Below are 25,854 nucleotides of genomic sequence, written 5' to 3' on the forward strand. Positions count from 1 at the left end.
ATGGCGAGGCAGCTGGGTCAGAGTATCTCTGAAACGGCAAGGCTTGTTAGGTCAGCAGTGGTGAGAATTTACCAACACAGGAGGGACAAACCACAAACTGGCTTGATGCACAAGGGCAACGAAGACTATCTGGTCCGAGCCAACAGAAGGTCAACTGTGGCACAAGTCACACAAAAGTGTAATGTTGGTTATGGGAGGAATGTGTCACAGCACATTGCATTATGAGGCTGTGAAGCCACAGACCAATCTGAGTGCCTATCATGACCCCTGTCCACCGCCGAGAGTGCCTTCAATGGGCATGTGAACGTCGGACCTTTGAGCAATGGAAGACGGTCGCCTGGTCCGATGAGCCTCGTTGTCTTTTACATCACATGGACGGCTGTATACATGTGTGCGCCATGTACCTGGGGAAGTGATGGCACTTTTTACTACAAAAATGAATCATAACTGAACTTACTTAAGCTGGACTATGCCACTATTTTCTTCTAGAGCTGCTGTATAGTTGAAACAAACTCTGTTGCATTATTTTCCTGTTATCTCTGTAAAGCTGCTTTGAAACAGTCTGTATTGTAAAAAGCGCTATTTAAATAAAGGTGACTTGACTTGACAAGGATACACTCTGGGACTACGACAAACCGGTGGAGGGAGTGTGATGCTCTGGGCAATGTTCTGCTGGGAAACCCTGGGTCCGGCCATTCATGTGGACGTAAGTTTGACATGTGCCACCTACCTAAACATTGTTGTAGACCAGTAAACCCCTATTATAGTGGTGTTCCCTGGTGGAAGTGGATAATACACCCTGCCACACTGCACATATTGATCAGGAATGGTTTGAGGAACATAATGAAGTGTTGTCCTGACCTCCAAATCCAATTGAGCATCTCTGGGATGTGCTGGTCCAACAGGTTCAATCCACGACGGCTCCAGCTCGTATCTTACAGGACTTGAAGGGTCTGCTGCTGATGTCTTGGTGTCAGATCCCACAGCACACCTTCAGGGCTCTCGTAACCCGTCTCCCGTAAAACAAGGGGTTCACCCAACTTACCCACTGGCTCATTTTACCCCAGCAATGTCCCGTCTGAGGTCCGTCCTCCTCATCTTTGCCAGATCGGAATGATTCTTCACCAGCCACATCATTCATCCTTCTTGTAGGAACTGGAACTCAGGACTAACAAATCTGCCTCTTTTTTCCCCAAAATTAGACTAGACAATCTTCTGTCACTGTTAAGTGATTAATTTACATATCCTTGTTGTTAATGATCACCTATACCCTAACATTATTAATGTTAATTAACACACGGTCAGTTTTCTCATATGTGCAAGAATGGGCTTCCTCTGCGGAATCTTGGGGTCTTCATCGAAAGAAAAGAAAAAAACTGATTGTAGGATTGTTTTTAGGAAACAAACTCCCTAAATTTATGGTTCTTTTTTTATGGGCCATGTTTTGCAATGCTGTTATCTCTTAAAGTACATACTTCACTCTTCTTGTTTCTGATCAGATCTAACATTACTCAATTATCAGATATGATTTTGAAAAGAACCAATCAGATGAACTTGTAGCATTTACTGCTCTGTAAATTATTGATCTGCTGTTACTCCCTATCAGGTCCATCATGCTAGCTTTGCACTTTTTATCATTTTATGCATCTTTTACAACACTGTTGGGCTGATATCAGATCAGAATTCCTCTGTCAGTCGTTCTGTGCTTCATAGCTCAAGCATGTTTCGCATGTTTCTTTTTCTTTTGCATTTCTTATGTCTCTTTGGCTGTCAAGGTAGATGTGAGGTGAGTGACTCTTTTACACATATCATTTATGCCTATGTTATAATGGATGTATTTCAGTTTTTGTGCAACAAAACAGCAAACAGAACAACTATATTTTTACTTATTCTAAAGTAATTCAGCATGTATCAATGTGAAGTATTGGTTGTTACCTGAAAAGTCTTATGACAATTGATATTTACATATTTCTGAATATTTTCTCTTGTCATGATTTGCCTATTAGGCAACACAACGAGTGATCGGTAAGTGTGCTTTCTTCCTCTCTTCTTTGCTGAGAATGCATATACTGTGTATATGTAACATTTTATAATGTAAAAATTATAAATTACATTTCGTAATTTATATTTACATTTCGTCATTACATTTTATAATGTAAAAACTGTGCCTAACTGCATTAGCATTGATTTCGCAGAATATAATGTAGATGGTGGAAAAGAAGATCTGTTTGATGTTAATGAAGGTAAGGTGAACATGTCATCACTAGGTCTATTAGTGTTTGCTTTGCTTTGCATGATGGTTAGTCTGATTGACCATGGCCTTTCTGTCTTTTCTTGTTTGTCATGTTTTCAGATGCGGGTCTTGATCTTTTTGAGGGAGATATTTTATATGATGAGGTAAGAGCTGATATTTTGTTTATCAGCAGACCAGATACTAACTAATTTGACCTGAAAAACAAATACAATCTGTTAGTGAGTGGTTTGCTGTTATTATAGCATTAATGCTGTATGTGTGAATAAAAATAATTCAGCAGTGAACTGCATATGTGACAGAATGTAACGTCCTGTTTCTGTCTCAGAAATGGGGGAGGAATTCTATAATCGGGGATGAATACAGATGGCCAAAAACGATTCCTTATTACCTTGAGGATGATTTGGGTGAGTTTCTTTAGTCCATTTTTTTGATACAGATACAGTATCACAAATACAGTAAAACCGTACAACAATAAAATAATAATAAAATATAAAACATGATTTCTATTGTAATATAATTTAAAATGTAATTTATTCCTGTGATCAAAGCTGAATTTTCAGCATCATTACTCCAGTCTTCAGTGTCACATGATCCTTCAGAAATCAGTCTAATATGCTGATTTGCTGCTATCAATGTTGAAAGCAGTTGTGCGGCTTTATATTTTTGTGGAAACTGTGATATATTTTTGCATGATTTTTTTATGAATTGAAAATGAGCATTTATTAAAAAAAATCTTGCCACTTTTGAGCAATTTCAATACAATTTAAATGCAATGCAATTTTAAAGGGTTAGTTCACCCAATTCTGTCATTAATTACTCACCCTGTGACCCTCACGTCATTCCAAACCTGTAAGACTTACGTTCATCTTCGCAACACAAATGAAAATCTTTTTGATGAAATCTGAGAGCTTTCTGCTCCTCCATTGACAGTTACTCAAACTGACACGTTGATGCTTCAAAAAGTTCATAAAGATCATAAAACTAATCCATATGAATTGAGAGGTTTAGTACAAATCTTCTGAAGAGACTCGATCGCTTTATAAAATAAACAGATTGAATTTGGGCTTTTATTCACATATAAACATTGATCATCAAACAGTAACAGAAGCTCAACTGACCCTGCTTGACCCGCGAGAACAAACCTCATTGGTTCTTGCTGGAGCTCAAACGTGCTGAGTAACACATGAGATGGTTTAAAATTCTGTCTGTTAGGGTGTGTTAACACTTGGCATGTTTGGTTGGATTAAAACGAACCCTGGTGCGATTGCTCTGTCAGTGCGGTTCAGTTGAATAAGTGTGAACGCTGCCATCTGAACCCTGGTGCCAACAAACAACAAACTCATCTTTTCAATGTCTTGGTCCGCCTCCAAACGAACTCTGGTGCGGTTCAAATGATATATGAACGCAAAGACATGTAAACTAACCAAAAACAGGACATGATGTCACAAGATCCAACCCGCGTCTCCTCACAGCAGATTTGGGTGTGTGACAGAGGGATTCCTGCCGCTATTTTGACTCCTTTAAGCCAGGGACATACCAAGCCCACGGTTTTTGAGCTTTGGCCAACTTAGGTTTTTTGGTGTGTTCCGCGTGTTATCTTTAGGTTCTGGACCAAACGAACCAAGCAAAACGAACTACAAGTGTGAACACACCCTTATTGTAGCAACATTTACCTGCATGACGTTGAAAAAAACAAAATGTTATAGGTCACTTTACATGTCAGTCAGACGACCTCTTCCTGTGGACAGTCATTGGTATTGAAGCAGCCGGAGAGCCCAGATCTCATGTTGCCAGTCAAGGCTATGCCATACTAATTAGGCCCTAACAAATCAATTTCTCTATGGATAGATATCAATGCAAAAGGGGTTATCCTGAAGGCCTTTGAACAGTATCGGTTGAAGTCATGTATCGACTACACACCATGGAGTGGAGAAGAAAACTATATCTCTGTATTTAAAGGCAACGGGTGAGCTACTAAACACTTATATACATGCTTCTCCACAAAATATGAGCTATGTAGGAACCATGATAAAATATTATATATATATACACTGTATATGTGTGTGTGTGTGTGTGTGTGTGTGTGTGTGTGTGTGTGTGTGTGTGTGTGTGTGTGTGTGAATAGCTGCTTTTCATCAGTTGGGAACCGGCGAGTTGGCAAACAGAGGCTGTCCATTGGCAGCGGATGTGATCGTATCGCCACCATTGAGCATGAGTTTCTCCATGCATTGGGCTTCTGGCATGAGCAATCCCGCTCTGACCGTGATGACTATGTCTCCATCATCTGGGACCGCATTTCAGAAGGTATTTTTCGATTCAATATATCCTATGCATCTTTGATACATGAATAAACCCTGAGAAACTGTACAGACTCAATCAATCTATCTATCTATCTATCTATCTATCTATCTATCTATCTATCTATCTATCTATCTATCTATCTATCTATCTATCTATCTATCTATCTATCTATCTATCTATCTATCTATCTATCTATCAACACTGGGGAATTATGGTAGTTATTATGGTACTATGGTGGAGTGGGGCTGGTGATGTCCTTCTCAGCGGGGTAGATGGTGAATGCCGATGTAAAAGTACCCGGATGATCTCCTTCTTCTGGTGAGATTCTGAAGTGTGCTTATGATGGACACTTTACTATCCCACAGATTTATGAATGACAGTGAAGTGACGTAACTGGCGCTGGTAGGTCACATGATAATGACAGCATGGCGGATGTAGTACATCCAGATTACATTCATACTACACACATTACTACACACATACTACACACTACAGTACTATATGCTATATAGAACATACTTTTTAGCGGTCATGAAGTAATTCAAAATAAGTATCTACTCAAGAGAGTATGCGATTTCGGACGTAGCCAGTGTTTAAGTGGATCACTAGAGACCTTATTCCCAAGTAATAGTGTACATAGGGGGGCGAGATGTCGTCTGACTCAGAGTCTAAGGATAAACCATTTTTAATTGTTGGTACCAATCGTAGGTGTCTAGAAGACAGAGGGTATATAACTTAAGTCAGGTGTACATAGGGGAATATCTACCACACCATCCCATCCTTTTTCTCTTTCTTAATTTCGACAAACAACAATAAATAAGACAAACGATTTAACATATAGCACTTCCTGAAGACAAAGAAACTGATGACGTCTAATGCAGAGACCATTTTATAGTCATAATGGAGTGCCATTTCACATCATATGACTGCTGTCGGCCAATTGAATTGACTTAATTTCACACATAATTCAGAGACCGGTCACGCTAAAGCTTTGAGTTCCCTTGAAGGGAAACCACACTATACATGATGAAGAAAACACACTACAAAGAACTGAACTGGTGGTATAATTACACAGGGCAAATGAGGGAGAAAACGAATAACTATAACAAATACAGATATTAACCAAGGACACAGGGATTAGATGCAGGTTAAGAAACTAACCTCAAAGAACCAAAACACAAACAATATATGACATTTACATTATGTATCACACGTATTTACAGTATGGAAAAAAACAACTTCTAATTTAGAAGATTATTAACAAACAGATTATTGTAATGCTCGTTTGATACAATGAGATATTCTCAGGGATGGACATTTATTTTCAAAACACTTTCATTTCACAGGCAAGGAGCATAACTTCAACAAATACGACGACACTACATCCAGTGCCCTGAACGTACCTTATGATTATGGTTCCATGATGCATTACAGCAAGAAAGCTTTCCAGAATGGCACTGATCCCACCATAGTCACCAAGATCCCTGCCTTCAGTGACGTCATAGGCCAGCGTATGGAGTTCAGCGACAGCGACCTGCTCAAACTCAACAGACTCTACAACTGCAGTAATGCATTTTACACACTATCACATGTAAAAGAGACAAAACCTCTTTCCTTCATAAAATGTGATGTTTAGTTTACATCAGTGGTTCTCAACCCTGTTTCTGGACCCCCAAACACTGCACATGTTGAAGGTTTCTTTTGTCTGACACACACATTTCAGGTCCTGGAGTCTCTACTAATGAACTGATGACCTGAATCAAGTGTGTTTGACTAGGGAGATGTGCAGTGTTTACATGACACTGTTTTACGAAAACGTTTTACGTGTGTTAGCCGTTAATTTTCACGACAACTGCGTTTTGGGGGCCTGAAAATGCAAACTTTTGAAAACTGGTTTCAAAGTGCAAGTTTTTGAAAACGATACCATTATTGTCCCCATGTAAACAACAAAAACGCACATTTGTAAAAAAAAACAAAAAAAAACGTATTCAGTCTATAGGCACGTAGTGTTTCTTTACAAAGTGACATCGCCAACTACTGGCCTGGCATGAATGATACAGTATTTTTAATAGTTTACGTGGATCTGTGTGAACGGGGATCGTTTTGACAACATCGTAGTCTGAAAACGCAAACGAAAAACGTTTCCATTTTTAGCACACTGTTGTCTTGTAAACATTCGCTAAGTAGGGCTCCAGGAACAGTGTTGAGAACCACTGGTTTGCATCACAGTCATGAACCTGATGTGCTTTTTGCTTAGGGCTGGGTGTTGATACAAGTTTCGAGATTTGATTTGATTCCAATTCTTGCTGGTATCAGCAGGAGGGACGTTCTCAACATTAACAAGTTGACAATGGTCAAGTGTACTAAATACTTTGTTTGCAACAAGATCGTACAGAAGAACATGATGAAATGTAGGAATGTTTAAAGTTTGCCTGTACTACTGGTTCACCTGACAGCATGTGATTACTTCACAGCAAGCTACTCCACATTTCTGGACTCCTGCAACTTTGAGTCGGAAAATATCTGTGGAATGATCCAAAGCCATGAAAATGCTGCAAGCTGGCAGCGTGTTTCCAAAGCTACAGGTGGACCAGACACTGACTACACCAACATGGGACGTTGTGATGGCAAGTCTTGTTGATTTTTAATATTTAAAAACTTCAATGCATTCTTTATAATTGAAAAGCTATAGTTCTAGGGATAGTTCTATAGGGACTAGGGATAGTTCACCCAAAAATGAAATTTCTCTCATAATTTACTCACTCTTGTATCATTCAAAACCAGTTTGACATTATTGATGTCAAATCTATTATGACAGCAATGACCATTTTTCATTGAATAACAACTTATATTTCAGTCTATTTTACAATTTTAAAACTGTTATGGTGCTTTTTAGTTCACTCATTCACTCTGGTTGTATGGAAAAGAGGACTTCACTTTGGTTTCATTTTTCTTCATCTTTTGTCATACAGAAATGTATATATGACAGTGCAGTATGATATTTGCAATATAAGTTTCATTTGTAACAATCCCTTTAAAACAATAATTTGTGCGTGAAGATTAATGGAATGCAGAATATTTAATCTGTTAAATTAAGTGTTTTGCAATGTGAATGTGACCACTCTGAACAGGGTGCTGATGTAGAACACAGATTAAAGACCCTTGCACACATGGACATGTGAAAGACACTTCCGTTTCAAAATCCAGCAAATTTATTCGGATAACTTTTAACATTTTGCACATGAATAACTTACCTGGCATGTGAATACTGAAATCTCTTTTGGAATTTGATGATTTTTTAAAAATGTTTTCACAGTTATATATTTGTAGTTACTATATATGAATGTTATACGTATAATGTTAGTTAATATATTTGGCATTCACAAACAATCACAATACAATTTACTACATTACAAATCTGTTATTAATGAATGCCAGTGATATGTTAACTTAAGCCGTGTACACACTTAACGACTGTTAGGACAATTATGAAGTACTTTGATACTTACGACTGGATCATGCCCAAATGCGCAGAGTCAGAGACAGTTGCATTCGATCAGTGTTCACAGTCGGTGTTTAAAATCTGCTCCAGTCTTTGGAAACAGTCTGTAAGTGTGTTCAGTTCAGTCTTAGAATGTTTCAGCTAGTCGTTAAGTGTGTCCCCGGCTTCAGGGTACGTTAACATTTACACGACAACAGTGTACTAAACACTAAAAAGTTTTTCCTTTGCGTTTTTTACAAACTGGCGACAACGTTGTCAAAACGTTTACCGTTCACTCAGATCTGCGAAAGCGATTAAAAACGGTGTATTACTCATGCCAGGCCAGTAGTTGGTTATGTCTTTTTGTAAAGAAACACTAAGCACCTGAACACGATACGCACATTTTTACAAATTTGCATTTTTGTAGTTTACACAGAGATGATAACGGTATCATATTCAAAAACTAGCACTTTAAAACCAGTTTTTAAAAGTTTTTTCGACATCCAGATTAAACTGTGTTTGGACACAATTGTAATATTTCGATCTGGGTGATGACGGAACCAGGTTTACTATATGGTTAAACAGGTAAATGCATTAGTTACATTAATTATAAAATCTCTAAAACTCTAACATGCAGAAAACGTTTTCAGTAAAGTCAAACACTCCTTTACTTTGACTACCATCACCTCTCATAATCACTCAACTTGAGCATTTTTGAAACGTGGAAGGCCTTGCAATTGTCAATTCATATACTATCTGTATAACCATCATGTTTTCAGGAAAGGGTTATTTCATGCACTTGAGCACAGCGGTTGGGATGGAGGGGAGCAAGGCGCTGCTGGAGAGCAGGATTCTTTACCCCAAGCGAGGATTCCAGTGCCTGCAGTTTTTCCTCTACAACAGCGGCCATGCAAGTGACCAGCTCAGGATCTGGACGCGAGAGTTCGACATGGCAAACTCGAACGGGACCCTGCATCTCATTCAGCAGATTGAAGGTACAAATGTTCAGCCTTGGATTAATGAATCTCAGACATTATTTTAAATGTGACTGTTGTCAAAGAGTTTTTATTTGCACCAGACAGGTATTTATTTATTTATTTTGCATTAGTCTTATTACACACCTCAAATGTCTTGAATGAAATCTGAGCGTCTCATTCCATTTTCAGGGAACTGGGGTTACATGCGTAGCCCTAAGATGTTCCCTTTTGGTGTTGACGCCTTGGGAACACTAATACCCACTAATGCTAAGGGAATGCCTGCTGCAACTAAGCTGTGAACTGTGCACAATCATAGTGAGCTAGGTATAACAACACTACTGACAAATTTGGAGGTAAACGTCAACACTTTACAGGGTGCATCCCCTGCGACTTGTATAACAGCCTCTTCCCCTACAGCCAGTGATAATAGGTGCTAGGGAATATATGCTTAGCCATGCACCAAGCCAAAAGAGGAATTTGGAGTATAACTCTACGAAATACTCTTTTTCTCAGCTGCAGAAAGCGACTCTTAAACAGGGGAGCATAACCCTACTTAAAACCGTATTAACTATAGAGGAGGGGGACGAAATGAAGGAATGAAAACGGGAGAACCCGCCCAGATAACTCTCATTCTTCCAGCTCTAACCGCTTTCACTTAGGGTGTGGCTCTACAGACTGGTGTGCACAAGACATATCTCTTTTTGCCTAGAAAGATGCCATATAGCAAGCCATCCACAGGGGAGCATAAGATCCTACTTACAACACAACAATAATTTGGGAGGAAACAGAATGAGAACTTGGGACAGTATGAACATGCCCAAAATAATTCCCATTCATCAACTCCAACCTTGGGAAAGAATAAAGATACATATGAAGTAAAAGTATCTTTATTGATGAGCGTGATTGTTCCCGGTGCCCCCAGCATCATTGGTCTGCATCGCACAGCTTTCACATTCATGCGAATCACACCAAAGTTCCAGTGCAGCCGAACTAAGACAAGATGGTCTCTGCATAACAGCTTTCACATTTAAAATTTTGAATGCAAAACATGCCCCGTTTTAAACTAAACTGCCAGTGTGAAAGCACCCACAGAATCAATTCAGTCTGTCTAAGCACTGCTCATAGACGCGCTTTACAAGCCATAGAGAGGGCGGGCACCTGTCCTAAACTACAATTTAAGGGGTTGCATCATCTCACTAGCCGCGTTTCCATTAAAGATTCGCGCAAAACTTTTGCGATTTTTTCTAAATATCGATAAAAAACTATTTCGAAATGATGGTGTTTCCATTAACCGATGTTATGCGACTAAAACGTCATTTTTTCCTCTCGCGATAAGTCATTCCAAAAATCATGGCAACGGACGTTGGTAAGTTTATATTTATATATCACAGCCACGTACCGCACTAGACGTTATTATTATTAATGGAAGGAAACGTAGGCGTGTTATCCAAGCATTAATGGCAAGGAAAGACCTTATACTGTGTCTGTGAGTGGCACATATGAAGAGTTTTTGGGGTTTTCTCACTCATTTCTGCTCCGAGGTCTTGATTGTGGCATTTCTTTGATGTTTAGAATCCAGTATTTCTGTCATTCTTTTGTCTTTTATGAATTAAATAAAGAACTCCGTCTCATATTCTGTCCAAACACACCGCGCCTTCTAAGTCAGGTGACCTGTAAATGCGCAAAAACTGTTTCCATTGCAGTTTTGCGAAATATTTCTTTTTCGAATTGCCTGAAAAACCACCTCATGCGAGCGTAAAAACTTTTTTGCGATAAAAGCGAGTTTTTGCGAAATTGACATGTTTCCATTAAGCGCATTTTCAATTCGCAATTTCAATTTGCGCAATTTGAAGGGTAATGGAAACGCGGCTACTGAGACCACTCCTTCAGTAGGCTCCATATAGAGGGTGAGCAACCGAAAGTGAGGGGGTTGTAAGGTTCTACTGCCACCAACCCTATTAAGAAATAGTTGTCTCTCAACAGTTTCTCCAGCTGAGCTGCAAGCGCAGCTTAATTGTGAAGGGGTCACATCATCTAACTGCGAAAACTCCTTTAATATGCTCCAACTTCAGCAGTTCATTGCTAACACTTCAGATAATACTGGAGTTAAAGCAACTAAAAGTTAAGAGGTCGCATCATCTCACCGCGACCACTCCTTCAATAGACTGCTGCCTCAGAAGTTCATTGCTAACAACTCCAGTCAAACCGGAAGGAAGGCAACCGCAAGTGACGGGGTCATATCGTCTCACCGTGACAGCTCCTTCCATAAACGGTTGACCCTCAGCAATTACTGTCCGCTGGTTTCTAATGCTAAACAAATTGGATCATCTTTATTCTTTTTCACACAACCACACCCTCGAATGCAGAGCGTTAGCAACAAAAGAAGGTTCTACTTTAAGACTGTAGTCTGCTTTGACCTCCAACTGGAGAGGGCAACAGGGCTACTTTTTTTTACTCTGTCTGCCTCTCACTGGCACATTCGGGGTTTGTAAGCCATATACCAACATCAGCTGATTAATGCTGAAGAAAGGAGGAGAAGCCTTAGCGCTCTTGCCTTTACAAAACTCCCAGGGTGTGTGCCAGTGGCATTCACTCATACTAGCATGTTAAGATCTCTTCCGTCTCTAGGAGTCTCTTTATTATCCTTGTCACTCGCAAAATGTATCAACCCTGGGTTTATAACACCCACCCCCAAACTCATATATTTTCCTATATGTGTTAAGCACAAACGATCTAGCTGGTCCCTAAAGCCAGAATGCAAAAGTGAATATAATATTTTCGCAAATGATTCTGCTTCAAACAACCTACTGTGCCCCAACACCGTCCTCTGAGGGTGAGGGAAGGTAAGGTAGAAGGGAAATGGTGGAGGTGGGGGGAAGGTGATGAATTATATATTTACTTTTTTAATCCTTTTTAACCAGTCTTTTAGACTGTTGTCAATTTGTACCTCCCTCAAATCTTGGCTCCTTGTCTCGTCAACGTGCCACCTTTGTCCCTAGCTCCTGGATTTTTAACAGAAGGAGAGGGGACCTGGCCGAGTCAGGGATATATCGCCTGAATGCCTCCGACTGCACCTACGCCTCTCTGAAGTTTCCCACCACTGCTCAACGGCAGTGTCGAAAAGTCCAGAGGGTGATAACGTGGCATCAAGGAGAAAAGATTTCTCCCTCTCCTTGTTCCCCAACAGACTGAGCCTGAGATGCCTCTATGAAACCACCATAGTCACCATAAAGCAGCCAATGGCAGCAGATGTCTGTTTAGTTGCCTGGAGAGACAAATCCGCAGTACGGCGCAGTTCGGCAACTGCTTCAAGCGACAATCTCTGCCCATTATCCAGGTCCTTCAGGAGGTCAGCCTGATAAGCCTGCAACACTGCCATTAGCCCTGTTTCCACTGTCGGGCCAAAAGTGAGCGTGCTAGTGCATGCCAGGGCTTCTGGGCCTATGGCCAGTGGTTTTTGGCCTGCTGAATACCTTGGTCCAAAGCGGGCCAACTGGGACTTGAGGAGTGGTCATGAACAAAGGTGGTGTCAACACTGCTGTTCTTTCCCATGTTATCATATCAGGCTACCAGCTAACCCTTAGCATTTAAGAAATTTAAAACAATTTTCAGCTCAAAACTCACTTTCAGACACCAGCAAGTGTTTGAAATAACTTCCGATTGTGAACCGATGGGGATTGTGATCACCATATGAGGAAAAAATATACCTAAAATATGCCGGCGTCAGTATCTGCGAACGTAGTAATGGGTTATAACCGGACTTATATCCTCCATATGTTGCATGATGATTGGCTAGATCTGTGGTTAATGAATGACGTGACTTCCTGGTAGAACTTGCGCTGGAGCTCCCATTTCTGGCATTAAATTCTAGATTGGGCAGGCTGATAAGTCTTTGACTCATTTGGTAGCGATCCCATTATCTACATGGCACAGCTGATTGGTTGCTGTTGCATCAGCGATAAATGAGCGTTTAATTCATGTATGTTATATGTGCAGCAGCAGCAGCAGCGTGTCTTACCTGCTCACAGCAATGTCTGTGAATGTATTGGCAGTAGTAAGTCTCGGTATTTGCTCTGCAGCAGCAGCAGCAGCGTAGGAGATCTTTTCCGCCAAGACCAAATACATTAACATTGCATATCCATTACCATGCCAATCTCTATTACCAGAGATTTGTAATCTCCCGAGAGTTGTCATGATAGAAATGACATATACTCCGGTTAACTCATATAACTCCTGTATTCTTCTCATGAGCTCCCCCTGTTGCTCTGGCTGAAAGGATAACATTATAGTGACATGGGAGAGATTGCTCAAACCTTGCCAGATTGCATAATATGGTGGAACATTAATAGAGATGCTCACACTTTCTAAAGAAATTTAACAAACATGATATTTTATCAATATTTTTCTAAATGTGTAAGCCTTTGGACTTAAAAGACTTAAAGGAGTTGTTTTGTGCATTTCTGTGATCACAAATACATGAAAGCATGTGCAACTGAATAGGTTCTCTATTTATGTAAAATGGTAAAGACCAGTTTTATTCAACATAATTGATGTGCACTCCTGACACAAATTAATAAATAACTGTCACTGGCTCAAGGTCCAAGGCTATTGGCCCAACCTGGCATGTTGTTAGCCCTGGCTCGCACTGGCCCGACAGAGGAAAAGTGTGCAGGGCTCCACCAGCCTGACCTGCTGATATGCTTGGCCATGGCCTGCCCTGAAGCGCTCATCCAACCTTAATCCTAATATAGCTGTGGCACGGGCCATGACCTCTAATAATTTGTGTGTTGTGGCGTCATTACCAGGAGATGGGAAAATCAAAGTAAATTTCACGCTTTTAGAGATTTCCTTATTTCCTTATAATCAGAAAAAACATCTACTTTTAAATGGGTATCTAACCAGCTGATGCACCGTTTTCACAAACTATAGGTGTGAATGGAAACTATATTTAACTTTTGTATTCCCATTTAGCAAAAGAAACAATCCACTATAGCTGGATGACTTTGCAAAAAAGGAGGAAAATTTTGAGAGATTGATTACATTGGCCAAAATACAGAAATATGTCAGGTTTGCAGCTGTATTAGAAACACCCAGGAAGCAGTATTAACAAGTTTTCTGTAATTCAATGCTAAGCCGACAGTATAACACAAAGTAATGAATGCATGTACTGTACAGAACTTTTTTTAATAACTGTGGAAATGTATCATCAGTGTCTGTGAAAAGGGTCCATTGGTCCTGAATACACAGGAGCTTCTCAAGCTCAAGAAAAGTGTCTTGTTGCTTTTATAAAACAGATACTAACTAAGAAATATATTTAGGAGAAAAAAATGTTGTGAATCAGATAGATTGGATTTGTCCTTCCACTAGCAGGTATAAGGATAATAGTTGGGCTCTATGAGTGCTATGCAGTAACATCTGTACAGGGTAGCTGTTACTAGATAACCACTGGAACACTACTGTAGGTTGACTGAATTAACACCACAAGCAGCTGCTTTATTCATTGACAGTGACTCTTTTTTGTCTTTTATTTGAAAGCTCCTCCCGGTGGCCTGTGGCAAATCCACCACGTGAGCCTGAACGTCTCCAAAAAGTTCCGTGTGGTGTTTGAGGGAATTAAAGGGAGTGGAAACACAGGCGGACTCTCACTAGACGACATCAACCTATCAGAGACGACTTGCCCTGAACATGTATGGATGATCAAGGACTTCAGAAGCATTCTGGAGAACACGCCAATGGACACTGCTATTTATAGCCCACGTTTCAGATCTAAGGATGGCTACACCTTCCAAATGGGCCTGTATCCCAATGGCACAGCTGGATACCCAGGCGAGCTGGGAGCTTATGCTCACTTAACGTCAAGGGACGATGCCGTGAATGACAGTCTGGTCTGGCCTGCTCGCTGGAAGCAGATGACCATGATGCTGATGGACCAGAACGCAGACATCCGCAAACGTATGTCCAACCAGAGGAGCGTAACAACAGACCCCACAATGAAAGTGGAAGGTGAGGTGTTGTTGATTTGGGTATATGATTCCCATCATGTCCTGCTAGATTTCTGAAATATTTACATGCCAAATTTAGTGTTTTTTCACATTAATTACATAGACTAATCTAACCACAGTGTCCCGCCACAGTGTCATAATGAACTGACAAATATATTTACACTCCCCATAATAACATAAAAGATCTCAAATATTTTGTTTGGCTCAGTTGAACCAAAATCAAAAGTGCCTTGTGGCTTAGTGCCCTTATCAAATCAAAAGATTTAATCAAGTGAAGTCAAGTCATCTATAGTGCTTTATACAATAGAAATTGTTTCAAAGCAGTTTCACAATTATAATTAAAAAAGCTAATGATACAAACTTAATCAAATATGAGAGAAGTTCAAATTCTACTGTAAAGCAGCTGTAGCAAGACAATAGTGAATTCAACTCAATGGTGTCAGTCAAATCAATAATATCACTGAATATTAAGTCTCACCAAGCCAAAAACAACAGTGGCAAGGAACCCAAACTCCATCAGGTGACAGAAATTGAGGAAAAGAAAAGAAACCAGGCTCAGTCAGGAGACTTGATCTGCTCTGGTCTAGATGAACATACGGTTCGTCACACAGGCATTAGGTGGGAAGGAAAATTTGTAGTCTGTCCGGCAGGTTGAAACATACATGTACTGTAGAGTTGCCGTTTAGCCAGTAGCACGATGAGTTTAGATTCCAGCTGGTCCTGACATGACACGTTCATAGCTGTCCATAGGAATCTGTGCAGAGGGCTCATCCAATTGACCTCTAGTTGAAATAAGTATATACAGTCATTTGAAAAAGAAAGTACATCCTCTTTGAATTCTATGGTTTTACATTCAGGACATAATAAAAAAAATCATCTGGTCCCTAGCAGGTCTTAAAATTAGGTAAATACAACCTCGGATGAATAACAACACATGACATATTACACTGTGTCATTATTTATTTAACAAAAAATAGGTCAAAATGAAGAACCATGTGTGAAAAACTAAGTACACCCTTACTGCTTCCATAGGAATTATGAGAGTAGCATTCAGACGCTGCTAATCAAATGCCGAATTGATTGAAGGTTTTGGAAGTTTGCTGGTCTGGAGCTCTCAGGTGTGTGTTGACACAATGCCATGGAAGAAAGACATCAGCAATAATCTTAGAGAAACAATTGTTGCTGCCCATCAAACTGGGAAGGGTTAAAAAGGCTATTTCCAAACAATTTGAAGTCCATCATTCTACAGTGAGGAAGATTAAGACAATTGCCAATCTTCCCAGGAGTGGACATCCCAGCAAATTCACCTAAAGATCAGACCATGCAATGCTCACAGAAACTGCAAAAAGCCCAAGAGCTACACCTCAGAATCTACAGGCTTCCATAAACATGTTAAATGTTAAAGTTCATGATAGTTAAATTAGAAAAAGACTCATAATAAGAGAAATAATCTTCTCTCTAAAAGAACATGGCAGTACGTCTTAGGTTTGCGAAGTTGCATCTGAACAAACCACAAGACTCCTGGGACAATGTTCTTTGGACAGACAAGATCAAAGTGGAGATGTGATGTTTGGCCACAAAGCTCCACGTTTGGGAAAAACCAAACACAGCATATCAGCCGAAACACCTCATAGCAACTGTCCATCACGCTGGTGGAGGTGTGATGATTTGAGCTTGTTTTGCAGCCACAGGACCTGGGTAAGCTGCACTCATTGTATTGTATACCAAAATGTGAGGCCATCTGCCCGACAGCTAAAGCTTGGCCGAAACTGGGTCATGCAACAGGACAATGATTACAAGCACACCAGCAAATCTACAACAGAATGGCTGAAAAAGAAAACAATCAAGATGTTGCACTGGGCCATCCTTGCACTGGCCCAATCAGAGTCCAGATCCCAACCTGACTGAAATGCTGTGGCGGGACCTTAACAGAGCTGTGCATAAACAGATGCCCACAAACCTCAATGAACTGAATCAACAGAGAAATGTGGGACAAAATTCTTCAACAATGATGTGAGAGACTGATAAAGTCATACAGAAAACGACTACTTCAAGTTATTGCTGCTAAAGGTCGTTCTGCAGGCTATTGAATCATATGGTGTATTTAGCTTTTCACACATGGCTTCTCCATTTTGGCTTTATTTTTGTCAAATAAATTGACACGGTGTAACATGTAATGTGTTTTTATCATGTGCTGATACGTAAAACCATAAAATTTAAAGAGGGTGTACTTTCTTTTTCACATGACGGAAGTCTGTTGCACTGCATGCTTTAAAGTATGCACTTTGCTCACGCGATCAGCTCGTGATCCAGTGTTATCAGAGTGGCTAAGTTTACAGTGAACTCAATCTCTGCATGTGCTGTGAGTTTAACTTGCATTTGGGAAAGCAACGGGCACCAGTTATGCATTATTTTCACATTCGCATTATATCCAACATTTTATAATTTGGAGCTCTCTTGATCCCAAGGTGTAGATTATCAGATTGATGCATTTAATTCTGACAGAATCCTTTGGAGAAACCCAGAATCATCACTCTTTTGTTAAAATTTCCTCTTTAGGGACTGAAGATTTCTTCTGGGATGATCCACGTAAAGTTGGGATGAAAGTAACAGAAGACGACGGGACAGAGTACTTCCGTGGTCCAGGTGCCGGGACCCCTGTTTACCTCACCCAGGCCAGAGCCCTGAGCCGAGACTTCATCAAGGGCGGAGATGCCATCTTCCTCCTTACAATGGAAGGTGAGCACTGAGAAACACAGGGCCATTTCACAACTCAGAGGGACTTATTTCTCATTAGCTGATAATGTATTCAAAAAAACTTTAAGTGCACAAAGGAATAGAATGAAATCTTGTTTACTTCTCATTTCGATCTAAACCTACACTCTTAAAATAAAAGGTTCAATTGGGTTCTGTATAGACTCTTTTAAAGAATTTTAAAGAACACTTTACGACAAAAAGGTTGCATATAAAGAGAAATGTTGTAAATGATTGCGTATACTTTCATGTTTAAAGTTTTTTTTTCTACTTATAAAATATGTTTACAAGCTGTTTAATACAATGTAATCAAAATAAAAAAATAATCAAAACAAAATAATTCATTAAAACTAAATCCATAAAATTATCCCATGATGGGAACCCCTAATTGTCATGAAACTGCTATGACAGGGTTGAGGATCCAAATGCAGTCGTTTGATAAGGGGAAATCCAGAATCGAAAATCCATACAGGCAAAAGGTCAAAAGCACAGGGTCAACAGTCCAAACAATGACAAAGTCCAAGGTACAGGCAAACAGAGAAATCCAAAACAACAGGAAAAGAATAGAAAGCCAAGACACGGGGAAACAGAAATGCAGTACATAGAAAGAAAGACTCTCGCTTAAAAATTTCGCTTAAAGGGGTGATTGATTATGATTTCACTTTTCTAACTTTAGTTAGTGTGTAATGTTGCTGTTTGAGCATAAACAACATCTGCAAAGTTACAATGCTCAAAGTTCAAAGCAAAGGGAGAGCAAAGGGAGAAATCACTTTTTAAGGACTATAACAAACGGCTGGTAGAGACTACACAACATTCCTCCCGGGTTAGTGACATCACCAACCCTAAAATTTACATAAACCCGCCCCGGAACACGATTTATTGATTATCAAGGCAGAATATGCTATGACTAGAAGATAACTACACATACGCTACATAAATTCATCAACTAACCATTCAGAAATGTCCTGTTGCTTCTATATGTTGTCACTTCTTCTCTACATCATTGTCTGACTCCGGTTTGAACATAAAAGGCTAAAAGTTTTTGAAATTTCCAGTGCATGCCTGTGTGAGGTAAAAGGACACGAGCTGTTGAAGCTCCGCCCCCTGTGCTGGGAGCAGCAGCTCATTTGCATTTAAAGGAACAGACACAAAACGGTGCGTTTTTGCTCACCCTCAAAAATTGACAATTTTAACATGCTATATAAAAATATCTGTGGGGTATTTTGAGCTAAAACTTCACATACACATCAGAGACTTATTTTACATCTTGTGAAAAGGGCATTATACCACCCATTTAACAACTTAAAATATAATCTGAATGCATAATAAACTATAGAAAAATGTATTTACATCTCTCGACAGAAAGGTTTTTGCAGGTTTTAATTTTTTTTATTTAATAACAGTAACAATAACAATAACAGTAGTCATAATAAGCATATGTCCGGTACGTGCCTCAGGCTTGCGTAGTTTTGCCAACTCACTCATCAGACTCCTCGGTAATCCTTGGCAAACTTCGACAGCTTGTTGACCCGGCTCATTCGGTTCTTTTTGAGTCAGACGTGCTACTTCAGCTTGTGCGTCTTGCGTCATCAACACAGAACTAAAGTTCAATTTAGTTTGATTAATGAACCGGCTCAACCGGTTACTTCCTATGAACCAGCTCAAAAGCAGGATTCGTTCAAGAACCGAACATCACTAATGTGTGCTGGAGCAGGGTTGGAACTAAACTGTGCAGGGCTGTTGCAGCTCCAAAGTTGGCCAGACATCAAATTTTGGTTGAAAATGAAACCTGGGTTGACGTCTAAACCCAACATTTGTATCATGTCAAGCAACATTGTTGGCAAGACATGAAATTTTTATTGAAAGTTTATATTGATTTGATATCAAAACCTAATGTTGTCTTTACATCAAATTCCAACGCTGGGTTGAATAAACACCAGAGATCTATCAAACCCCAACCTTAGCTGTCAATTCCAACTTTAAAGAAAGATGATTACATATAGTTAGTGTCACAGTGAGGATCTGTGACTAGAGACTCTTATTTTGGAAAAGACTCTTAGTATGACACTGAACTGAGAAAATGCATACATACAGACACTTTCACACAAACATCTTAACACACTATCTGTTTTGCGCATAGTTTTACACCAGTTAACGCAGATATATGTGTGTCACTGATTGTGTATCGTTTCGTGTTGTACCTGTCTTCACCATGCCCTTTTTTTCATTTACTGAGTTATTAATTTCTTGTTGTTGATTTATATATTGTAAAGAACTCAAACAAGACCGGTAACCATGTTATATGTTTATTGATTTCAATTAACCTCTTACATAATAATAAATTGTCATACTTACGTATAGGAACATTTTACTTTACCAAACAGACGAAACCCGGTCACAGGAACTGCCACCATTTTGAATGTCTCTTTCCCGCCAATAGGCACAGTTAATTGTTGTCATGTGTGAGGGGGAGATTGGAGTTCTGTTTGATTCTTTGATAAACGTTGTTCAACATTAATAATTAATTGAGTTGTTTTGTTTTCAATGTTTATATATTTTTATATTATTCAAACTGTTTATCTCTTTGTTACTGTTAAATCTATTTTGATTTGTCTTCTTTAAATGTCTTTTATTATCTTTAATTACCAAATGGTTTGGTCCAAGTAGGAGGGGCTTAGCCTTTTTAAGAAGGCGCCTCAGTGTGGTTAAGGGGCTCGTAGAGTGAGTGTTTGGGAGTTATTGCTCTGTTTTTGGGCCGATTTACTGGTATAGCCAAATTTTGTGTGCAGATAACTTTAAACAGTTTATTTTATTTATTTTTGTTTGATTAGTTTTTTTTTTCTTTGGATTTTCACTGTAAATACCAGTTGCACCTATTGGATTAAACACTGAACTTTTGACCTCATCATCACGTCACTTCATTTTTTCGCCTCCATCTGCCGGTACATTCAGAGCAGTGGTGCTGCTGCTGTTGGGGCCTCTTTGTGGCACCCCTGTCTCTGTTACAGTTGGTGTCAGAAGTTTTTTGTACCGCTGAGGTGACGTGGACATTCTTGTTTTTATGCAATGCCACCAAAGACAAGGAATCAGCCTGATGAGAGCACAAGGCCGGATGTGGAACAGAGTGAAGTGGAGGAGGATCCAGATGAAGGAGTAAAGTCTACAATGGTTTCTGGGGCTGGAGCTGATACTGCTGTTACTGCTCTGGCGCAGATGTTTAAGTCCTTTATGGAATATCAAAAAGATCGAGACGATCGACAAGAAAGAGAGACAGTCCGACGAGAACAAAATTTTAAAGTGCTCAGTCACCATGTCACACAGATGCAACTTGACATGGAACGTATCAGTCATGGAGCAGTTTCCGACAAACCAGCACCAAGGGTGATAGACCGGGAGCCACGGCTTGCGAGACTGGAGGACTCCGATGATATTGAGCACTATTTGCTGACATTTGAGAGACTGGCAGAGGTGTACCAGTGGCCTAAAGAAGACTGGGCCATTCACCTTATACCGTTGCTAACTGGTAAGGCCAGAGCTGCGTTTGTTGCAATGGACCCTTCACATACACAAGACTATGATGTTGTTAAGACAGCAATACTGAAAAAGTATGAAATCAATGCTGAAACTTATAGACTGAGGTTCCGTAACCTAAATACCCCGGTCGACGAGTCGCCACAGGAGCTTTACATCAGACTGAAGGACCTTTTTTGCAAGTGGGTGCACTATTCCAGCAGCAATAAAGAGGATATTATGGAGGCCCTTGTTCTGGAACAGTTCTTACGGGTCTTGTACCCAGACGTGAGGACTTGGGTCAAGGAGCGTGATCCAACGACTGCTGCTGAGGCTGCAAGACTAGCAGAGGCATATATCACAGCCCGTAAAGGAGCAGGAAATTTCCGCTATGCAGGAATCCTCCCTTCGGCCAGGGGTAAGTCTGAGGGGTTGGGGAGCTGTTCAAACTCTCAAGATAGAATCCTAAGACTCACACAAAGTAAAGCCACTACTCCGCATGTAACTTCACAAAGTGTAGTTAAGGAGGATGTTGTCTGTTATCATTGTGGACAGCCAGGCCATACTAGACCTCTTTGCCCCCTGAAGAAACCGAAAACGGCAAGCCTTTGTTATGTTCCTCATTCAGTTCAGTCATCCCCCATGAAATGCAACTCACAGCCAATTAGATCTGTCTTGTTAAATGGTAGACCAGTATTAGCCTTGGTAGATACTGGTTGTACATATACGCTAGTGCAGAGCAGATATGTGCCCAGACAAGACTGGAATGACACAGAAACAGTTACTGTTTGTTGTGTACATGGTGACAACACCCCATTGCCTACTGCAGAAGTGTATATTGAAGTCTTGAATCAGTCTTATCTGATGAAGGTTGGAATTGCTGAGACTCTTCCCTATCCCATCCTCCTTGGCACAGATATGCCAGTGTTGGCTGAATTACTACAGGACACAGAATGGTGTGGGGTAGTGACAAGGGCTCAGTCAAAGCAGGCAGTGCAGACAACACACAACCCAGACCTAGACGATCCCTTACAAACCTTGCCTTTTTGTTCAGCTGATATTGAGACTGAGTCAGGAACAACAGAAGACAACAGGTTGCAACAGCGTAGAGATTGGGTAACAGACTTGATGGACACCTCAGAACAGGCTAACGAGGATATTGCTGAACCTGAGTTATGTGAGTCAGACATTGTGATTCCGAATGGTCTAGCCCAGCTGCAGAGGGAAGACCCAACCCTAGCCACATGTTTTGATCAGGTTAAGAAGAAGAAAGACTCTGATGTATTACTTGAGGATGCTTTTGTGTTGAAACATGAACTCCTGTATAAGCAGACTAAAGAGGGAGATCTTCGACTTGTTGTACCTAATGCACAAAGAAGTGAGGTGTTACAGTTAGGTCATTCCATTCCATGGTCAGGTCATTTAGGGTTCGCAAAAACATGTTGGAGAATCTCTAAAAGATTTTATTGGCCCAGAATGTACACAGACATTAAAGAATACTGCCAAAAATGCCCTGAATGCCAACTCACTACTGGTCGGACTCCTGCTTATGCACCACTAATCCCTTTGCCTGTGATTGACGTACCTTTTGAGAGAATAGGAGTGGATGTTGTTGGACCAGTTGAGAGAAGTCAGGCAGGAAACCGGTTTATTCTAGTAATCTCAGATTATGCCACGAGATACCCTGAAGCATATCCCTTGAGAGATGTTACTGCTAAGCAGATAGCTTCAGCCTTGTTGAAATTCTTTTCGCAAGTAGGCATACCAAAAGAGGTTCTGACAGACCAGGGCACTAACTTTATGAGTCGCACACTACAACAAGTTTATCAGCTATTGGGCATTAAGAGAGTACGAACAACCCCATATCACCCTCAGACTGATGGTCTTGTTGAAAGATTCAATCAGACTCTAAAGAATATGTTAAAAAAGTTTGTTTCAGACTCTGGCAAAGACTGGGATAAATGGCTGCCGTACCTCCTTTTCGCCTACCGTGAAGTACCCCAGGCTTCTACAGGATTCTCTCCGTTTGAATTGCTTTACGCCCACCAAGTAAGAGGTCCTCTAGATGTCCTGAAAGAGAGCTGGGAGGCGACAGACAATCCAAAGAGAACGAACATCCTCACTTACGTGATGAAAATGAGGGAGAAACTTCAACAGAGTACTGCCTTGGCACGAGAAAACCTGTTAAGATCCCAAGTACAGCAGAAACACTGGTACGACAAGACGGCTAGATCTCGAAGCTTCGAACCAGGGGATGAAGTCCTGTTGTTGCTTCCAACCTCCGACAATAAGCTGTTAGCGAAGTGGCAAGGCCCATACCAGATAAAGAAGAAGGTAGGTCCGGTGACCTATCAGATCGAAATTCCCTCAAGAAACCAGCCTCTGCAAACATTTCATGTGAACATGCTGAAAAAATGGCATACGCATCAAACTCCAGGCCAAGCAGAGGAGAGCAATGACATTGCTATGCTGGTGAGAGCCATAGAGGGTGAAGAGGAAGTAGAAGAACAGTATTTACCGACCTGTCGCAGTGACAGCAAATTGAATTTGCAGCACCTGAGTGAAGAGCAAAGACATCAACTATGGGAATGTATACCTGAACATCTGTTCATGGATACCCCTGGCAGAACAGGCTTGGTCGAACATTCTATCATCCTCACGGACCCTAAACCTGTCCGTCAGTCGGTGTATCGGGTCCCAGAGAAATTACTATCTGTTATGAAAGAGGAATTACAAACCATGAAACAACTGGGTGTTATTGAGCCATCGTCAAGTGAATGGAGCAGTCCCATAGTGCTGGTGCCGAAGAAAGATGGTACCCTGCGGTTCTGCTTAGACTTCAGGAAGCTGAACAGCGTTAGTAAATTTGATCCTTATCCAATGCCACGGGTGGATGAACTGGTGGAGAGGCTGGGAAGGGCGAAGTACCTGAGTACGCTGGATCTCTGCAAAGGATACTGGCAGGTACCGCTGAAGCCAGCATGTAAGGAGCTTACTGCCTTCAGAACTCCCTTTGGCCACTTTCAGTTCCGAGTCCTTCCTTTCGGGCTCCACGGGGCCGCGGCAACATTTCAAAGGATGATGGATAAAATCCTCCATGGTACGGAGGACTATGCTGCAGCTTACCTTGACGACATCATAATCTTCAGCCAAAGCTGGGAAGAGCATCTGGAGCAACTTAGGGAGGTGTTGAATCGCATCAAAGCTGCAGGACTAACCATCCGCCCTGATAAATGTGCCCTCGCCAAACCAGAAACCCAATATCTTGGATTCGTACTGGGTCACGGTGTGATCCGACCTCAGGTGGGGAAGGTGGAGGCCGTTAAAGGAGCAGGAAGGCCTGTGACAAAGAAGCAGGTTAGAGCGTTTCTTGGACTTGTTGGCTGGTATAGGAAATTTATTCCAAATTTCTCAGCCAGGGCAATAACCCTAACAAATTTGACAAAAAAGAGCCAGCCCAACAATGTAGTGTGGACGGAGGACTGTGAAAAGGCCTTTAAAGACTTAAAGGATGCATTATGTCAGGAACCAGTTCTGCGGAGTCCTGATTTTGGGAAACTCTTCACAGTGCAGACTGATGCCTCACAACATGGCATTGGTGCTGTACTCCTTCAAGAGGAAGAAGGTCAACTCAAGCCAGTTGTGTACATCAGTAGGAAACTCCTGCCCAGAGAGGTAAACTATTCCACTGTGGAAAAGGAGTGCCTTGCTGTTAAGTGGGCCCTGGACTCTTTAAGGTACTATTTGCTTGGACGAAAATTCCGGTTGGAAACTGACCACCGAGCATTGGCCTGGTTAGGCCGCATGAGAGACACAAATGCTCGCATTACTAGGTGGTTTCTGGCCATGCAGCCGTTTGACTTTGAGGTGCTGTACAGATCAGGGTCACAAAATTACACTGCAGACTTTCTCTCGAGGACACCATAGGCGGTGTCTGTAGAGGGAGGGGGAAATGTCACAGTGAGGATCTGTGACTAGAGACTCTTATTTTGGAAAAGACTCTTAGTATGACACTGAACTGAGAAAATGCATACATACAGACACTTTCACACAAACATCTTAACACACTATCTGTTTTGCGCATAGTTTTACACCAGTTAACGCAGATATATGTGTGTCACTGATTGTGTATCGTTTCGTGTTGTACCTGTCTTCACCATGCCCTTTTTTTCATTTACTGAGTTATTAATTTCTTGTTGTTGATTTATATATTGTAAAGAACTCAAACAAGACCGGTAACCATGTTATATGTTTATTGATTTCAATTAACCTCTTACATAATAATAAATTGTCATACTTACGTATAGGAACATTTTACTTTACCAAACAGACGAAACCCGGTCACAGGAACTGCCACCATTTTGAATGTCTCTTTCCCGCCAATAGGCACAGTTAATTGTTGTCATGTGTGAGGGGGAGATTGGAGTTCTGTTTGATTCTTTGATAAACGTTGTTCAACATTAATAATTAATTGAGTTGTTTTGTTTTCAATGTTTATATATTTTTATATTATTCAAACTGTTTATCTCTTTGTTACTGTTAAATCTATTTTGATTTGTCTTCTTTAAATGTCTT

General features: G+C 40.7%; 2 protein-coding genes across 2 annotated transcripts in view; both read left to right on the top strand.

Annotated features, from left to right (window-relative positions):
* Positions 1-25,854, top strand: part of mep1bb (meprin A subunit beta b) — a gene marked incomplete at its 5' end in the record, with an annotated part of 33,339 nt that continues 7,485 nt past the window's right edge. The window contains 12 exons of the mRNA XM_079876736.1: positions 1-16; positions 906-1,083; positions 2,182-2,243; positions 2,354-2,397; positions 2,580-2,658; positions 4,103-4,220; positions 4,380-4,558; positions 5,902-6,120; positions 7,030-7,182; positions 8,816-9,031; positions 14,549-15,016; positions 17,575-17,754. Of these exons, the coding sequence (XP_079732862.1) occupies positions 1-16; positions 906-1,083; positions 2,182-2,243; positions 2,354-2,397; positions 2,580-2,658; positions 4,103-4,220; positions 4,380-4,558; positions 5,902-6,120; positions 7,030-7,182; positions 8,816-9,031; positions 14,549-15,016; positions 17,575-17,754 (1,912 nt within the window). The remainder of the gene's footprint in view (positions 17-905; positions 1,084-2,181; positions 2,244-2,353; positions 2,398-2,579; positions 2,659-4,102; positions 4,221-4,379; positions 4,559-5,901; positions 6,121-7,029; positions 7,183-8,815; positions 9,032-14,548; positions 15,017-17,574; positions 17,755-25,854) is intronic.
* On the top strand, positions 20,062-25,206 carry LOC307161274 (uncharacterized protein; the record flags this gene model as incomplete). Its single annotated transcript, XM_079875895.1, has 2 exons — positions 20,062-20,432; positions 20,490-25,206. The coding sequence occupies exon 2, from the start codon at positions 20,836-20,838 to the stop codon at positions 25,204-25,206; it is 4,371 nt and encodes a 1,456-aa protein (XP_079732021.1). The 5' UTR covers positions 20,062-20,432; positions 20,490-20,835.

Source organism: Squalius cephalus, assembly GCF_949319135.1.
Source record: "Squalius cephalus genome assembly, chromosome: 7".
In the NCBI taxonomy this organism is placed as follows: domain Eukaryota; kingdom Metazoa; phylum Chordata; class Actinopteri; order Cypriniformes; family Leuciscidae; genus Squalius; species Squalius cephalus.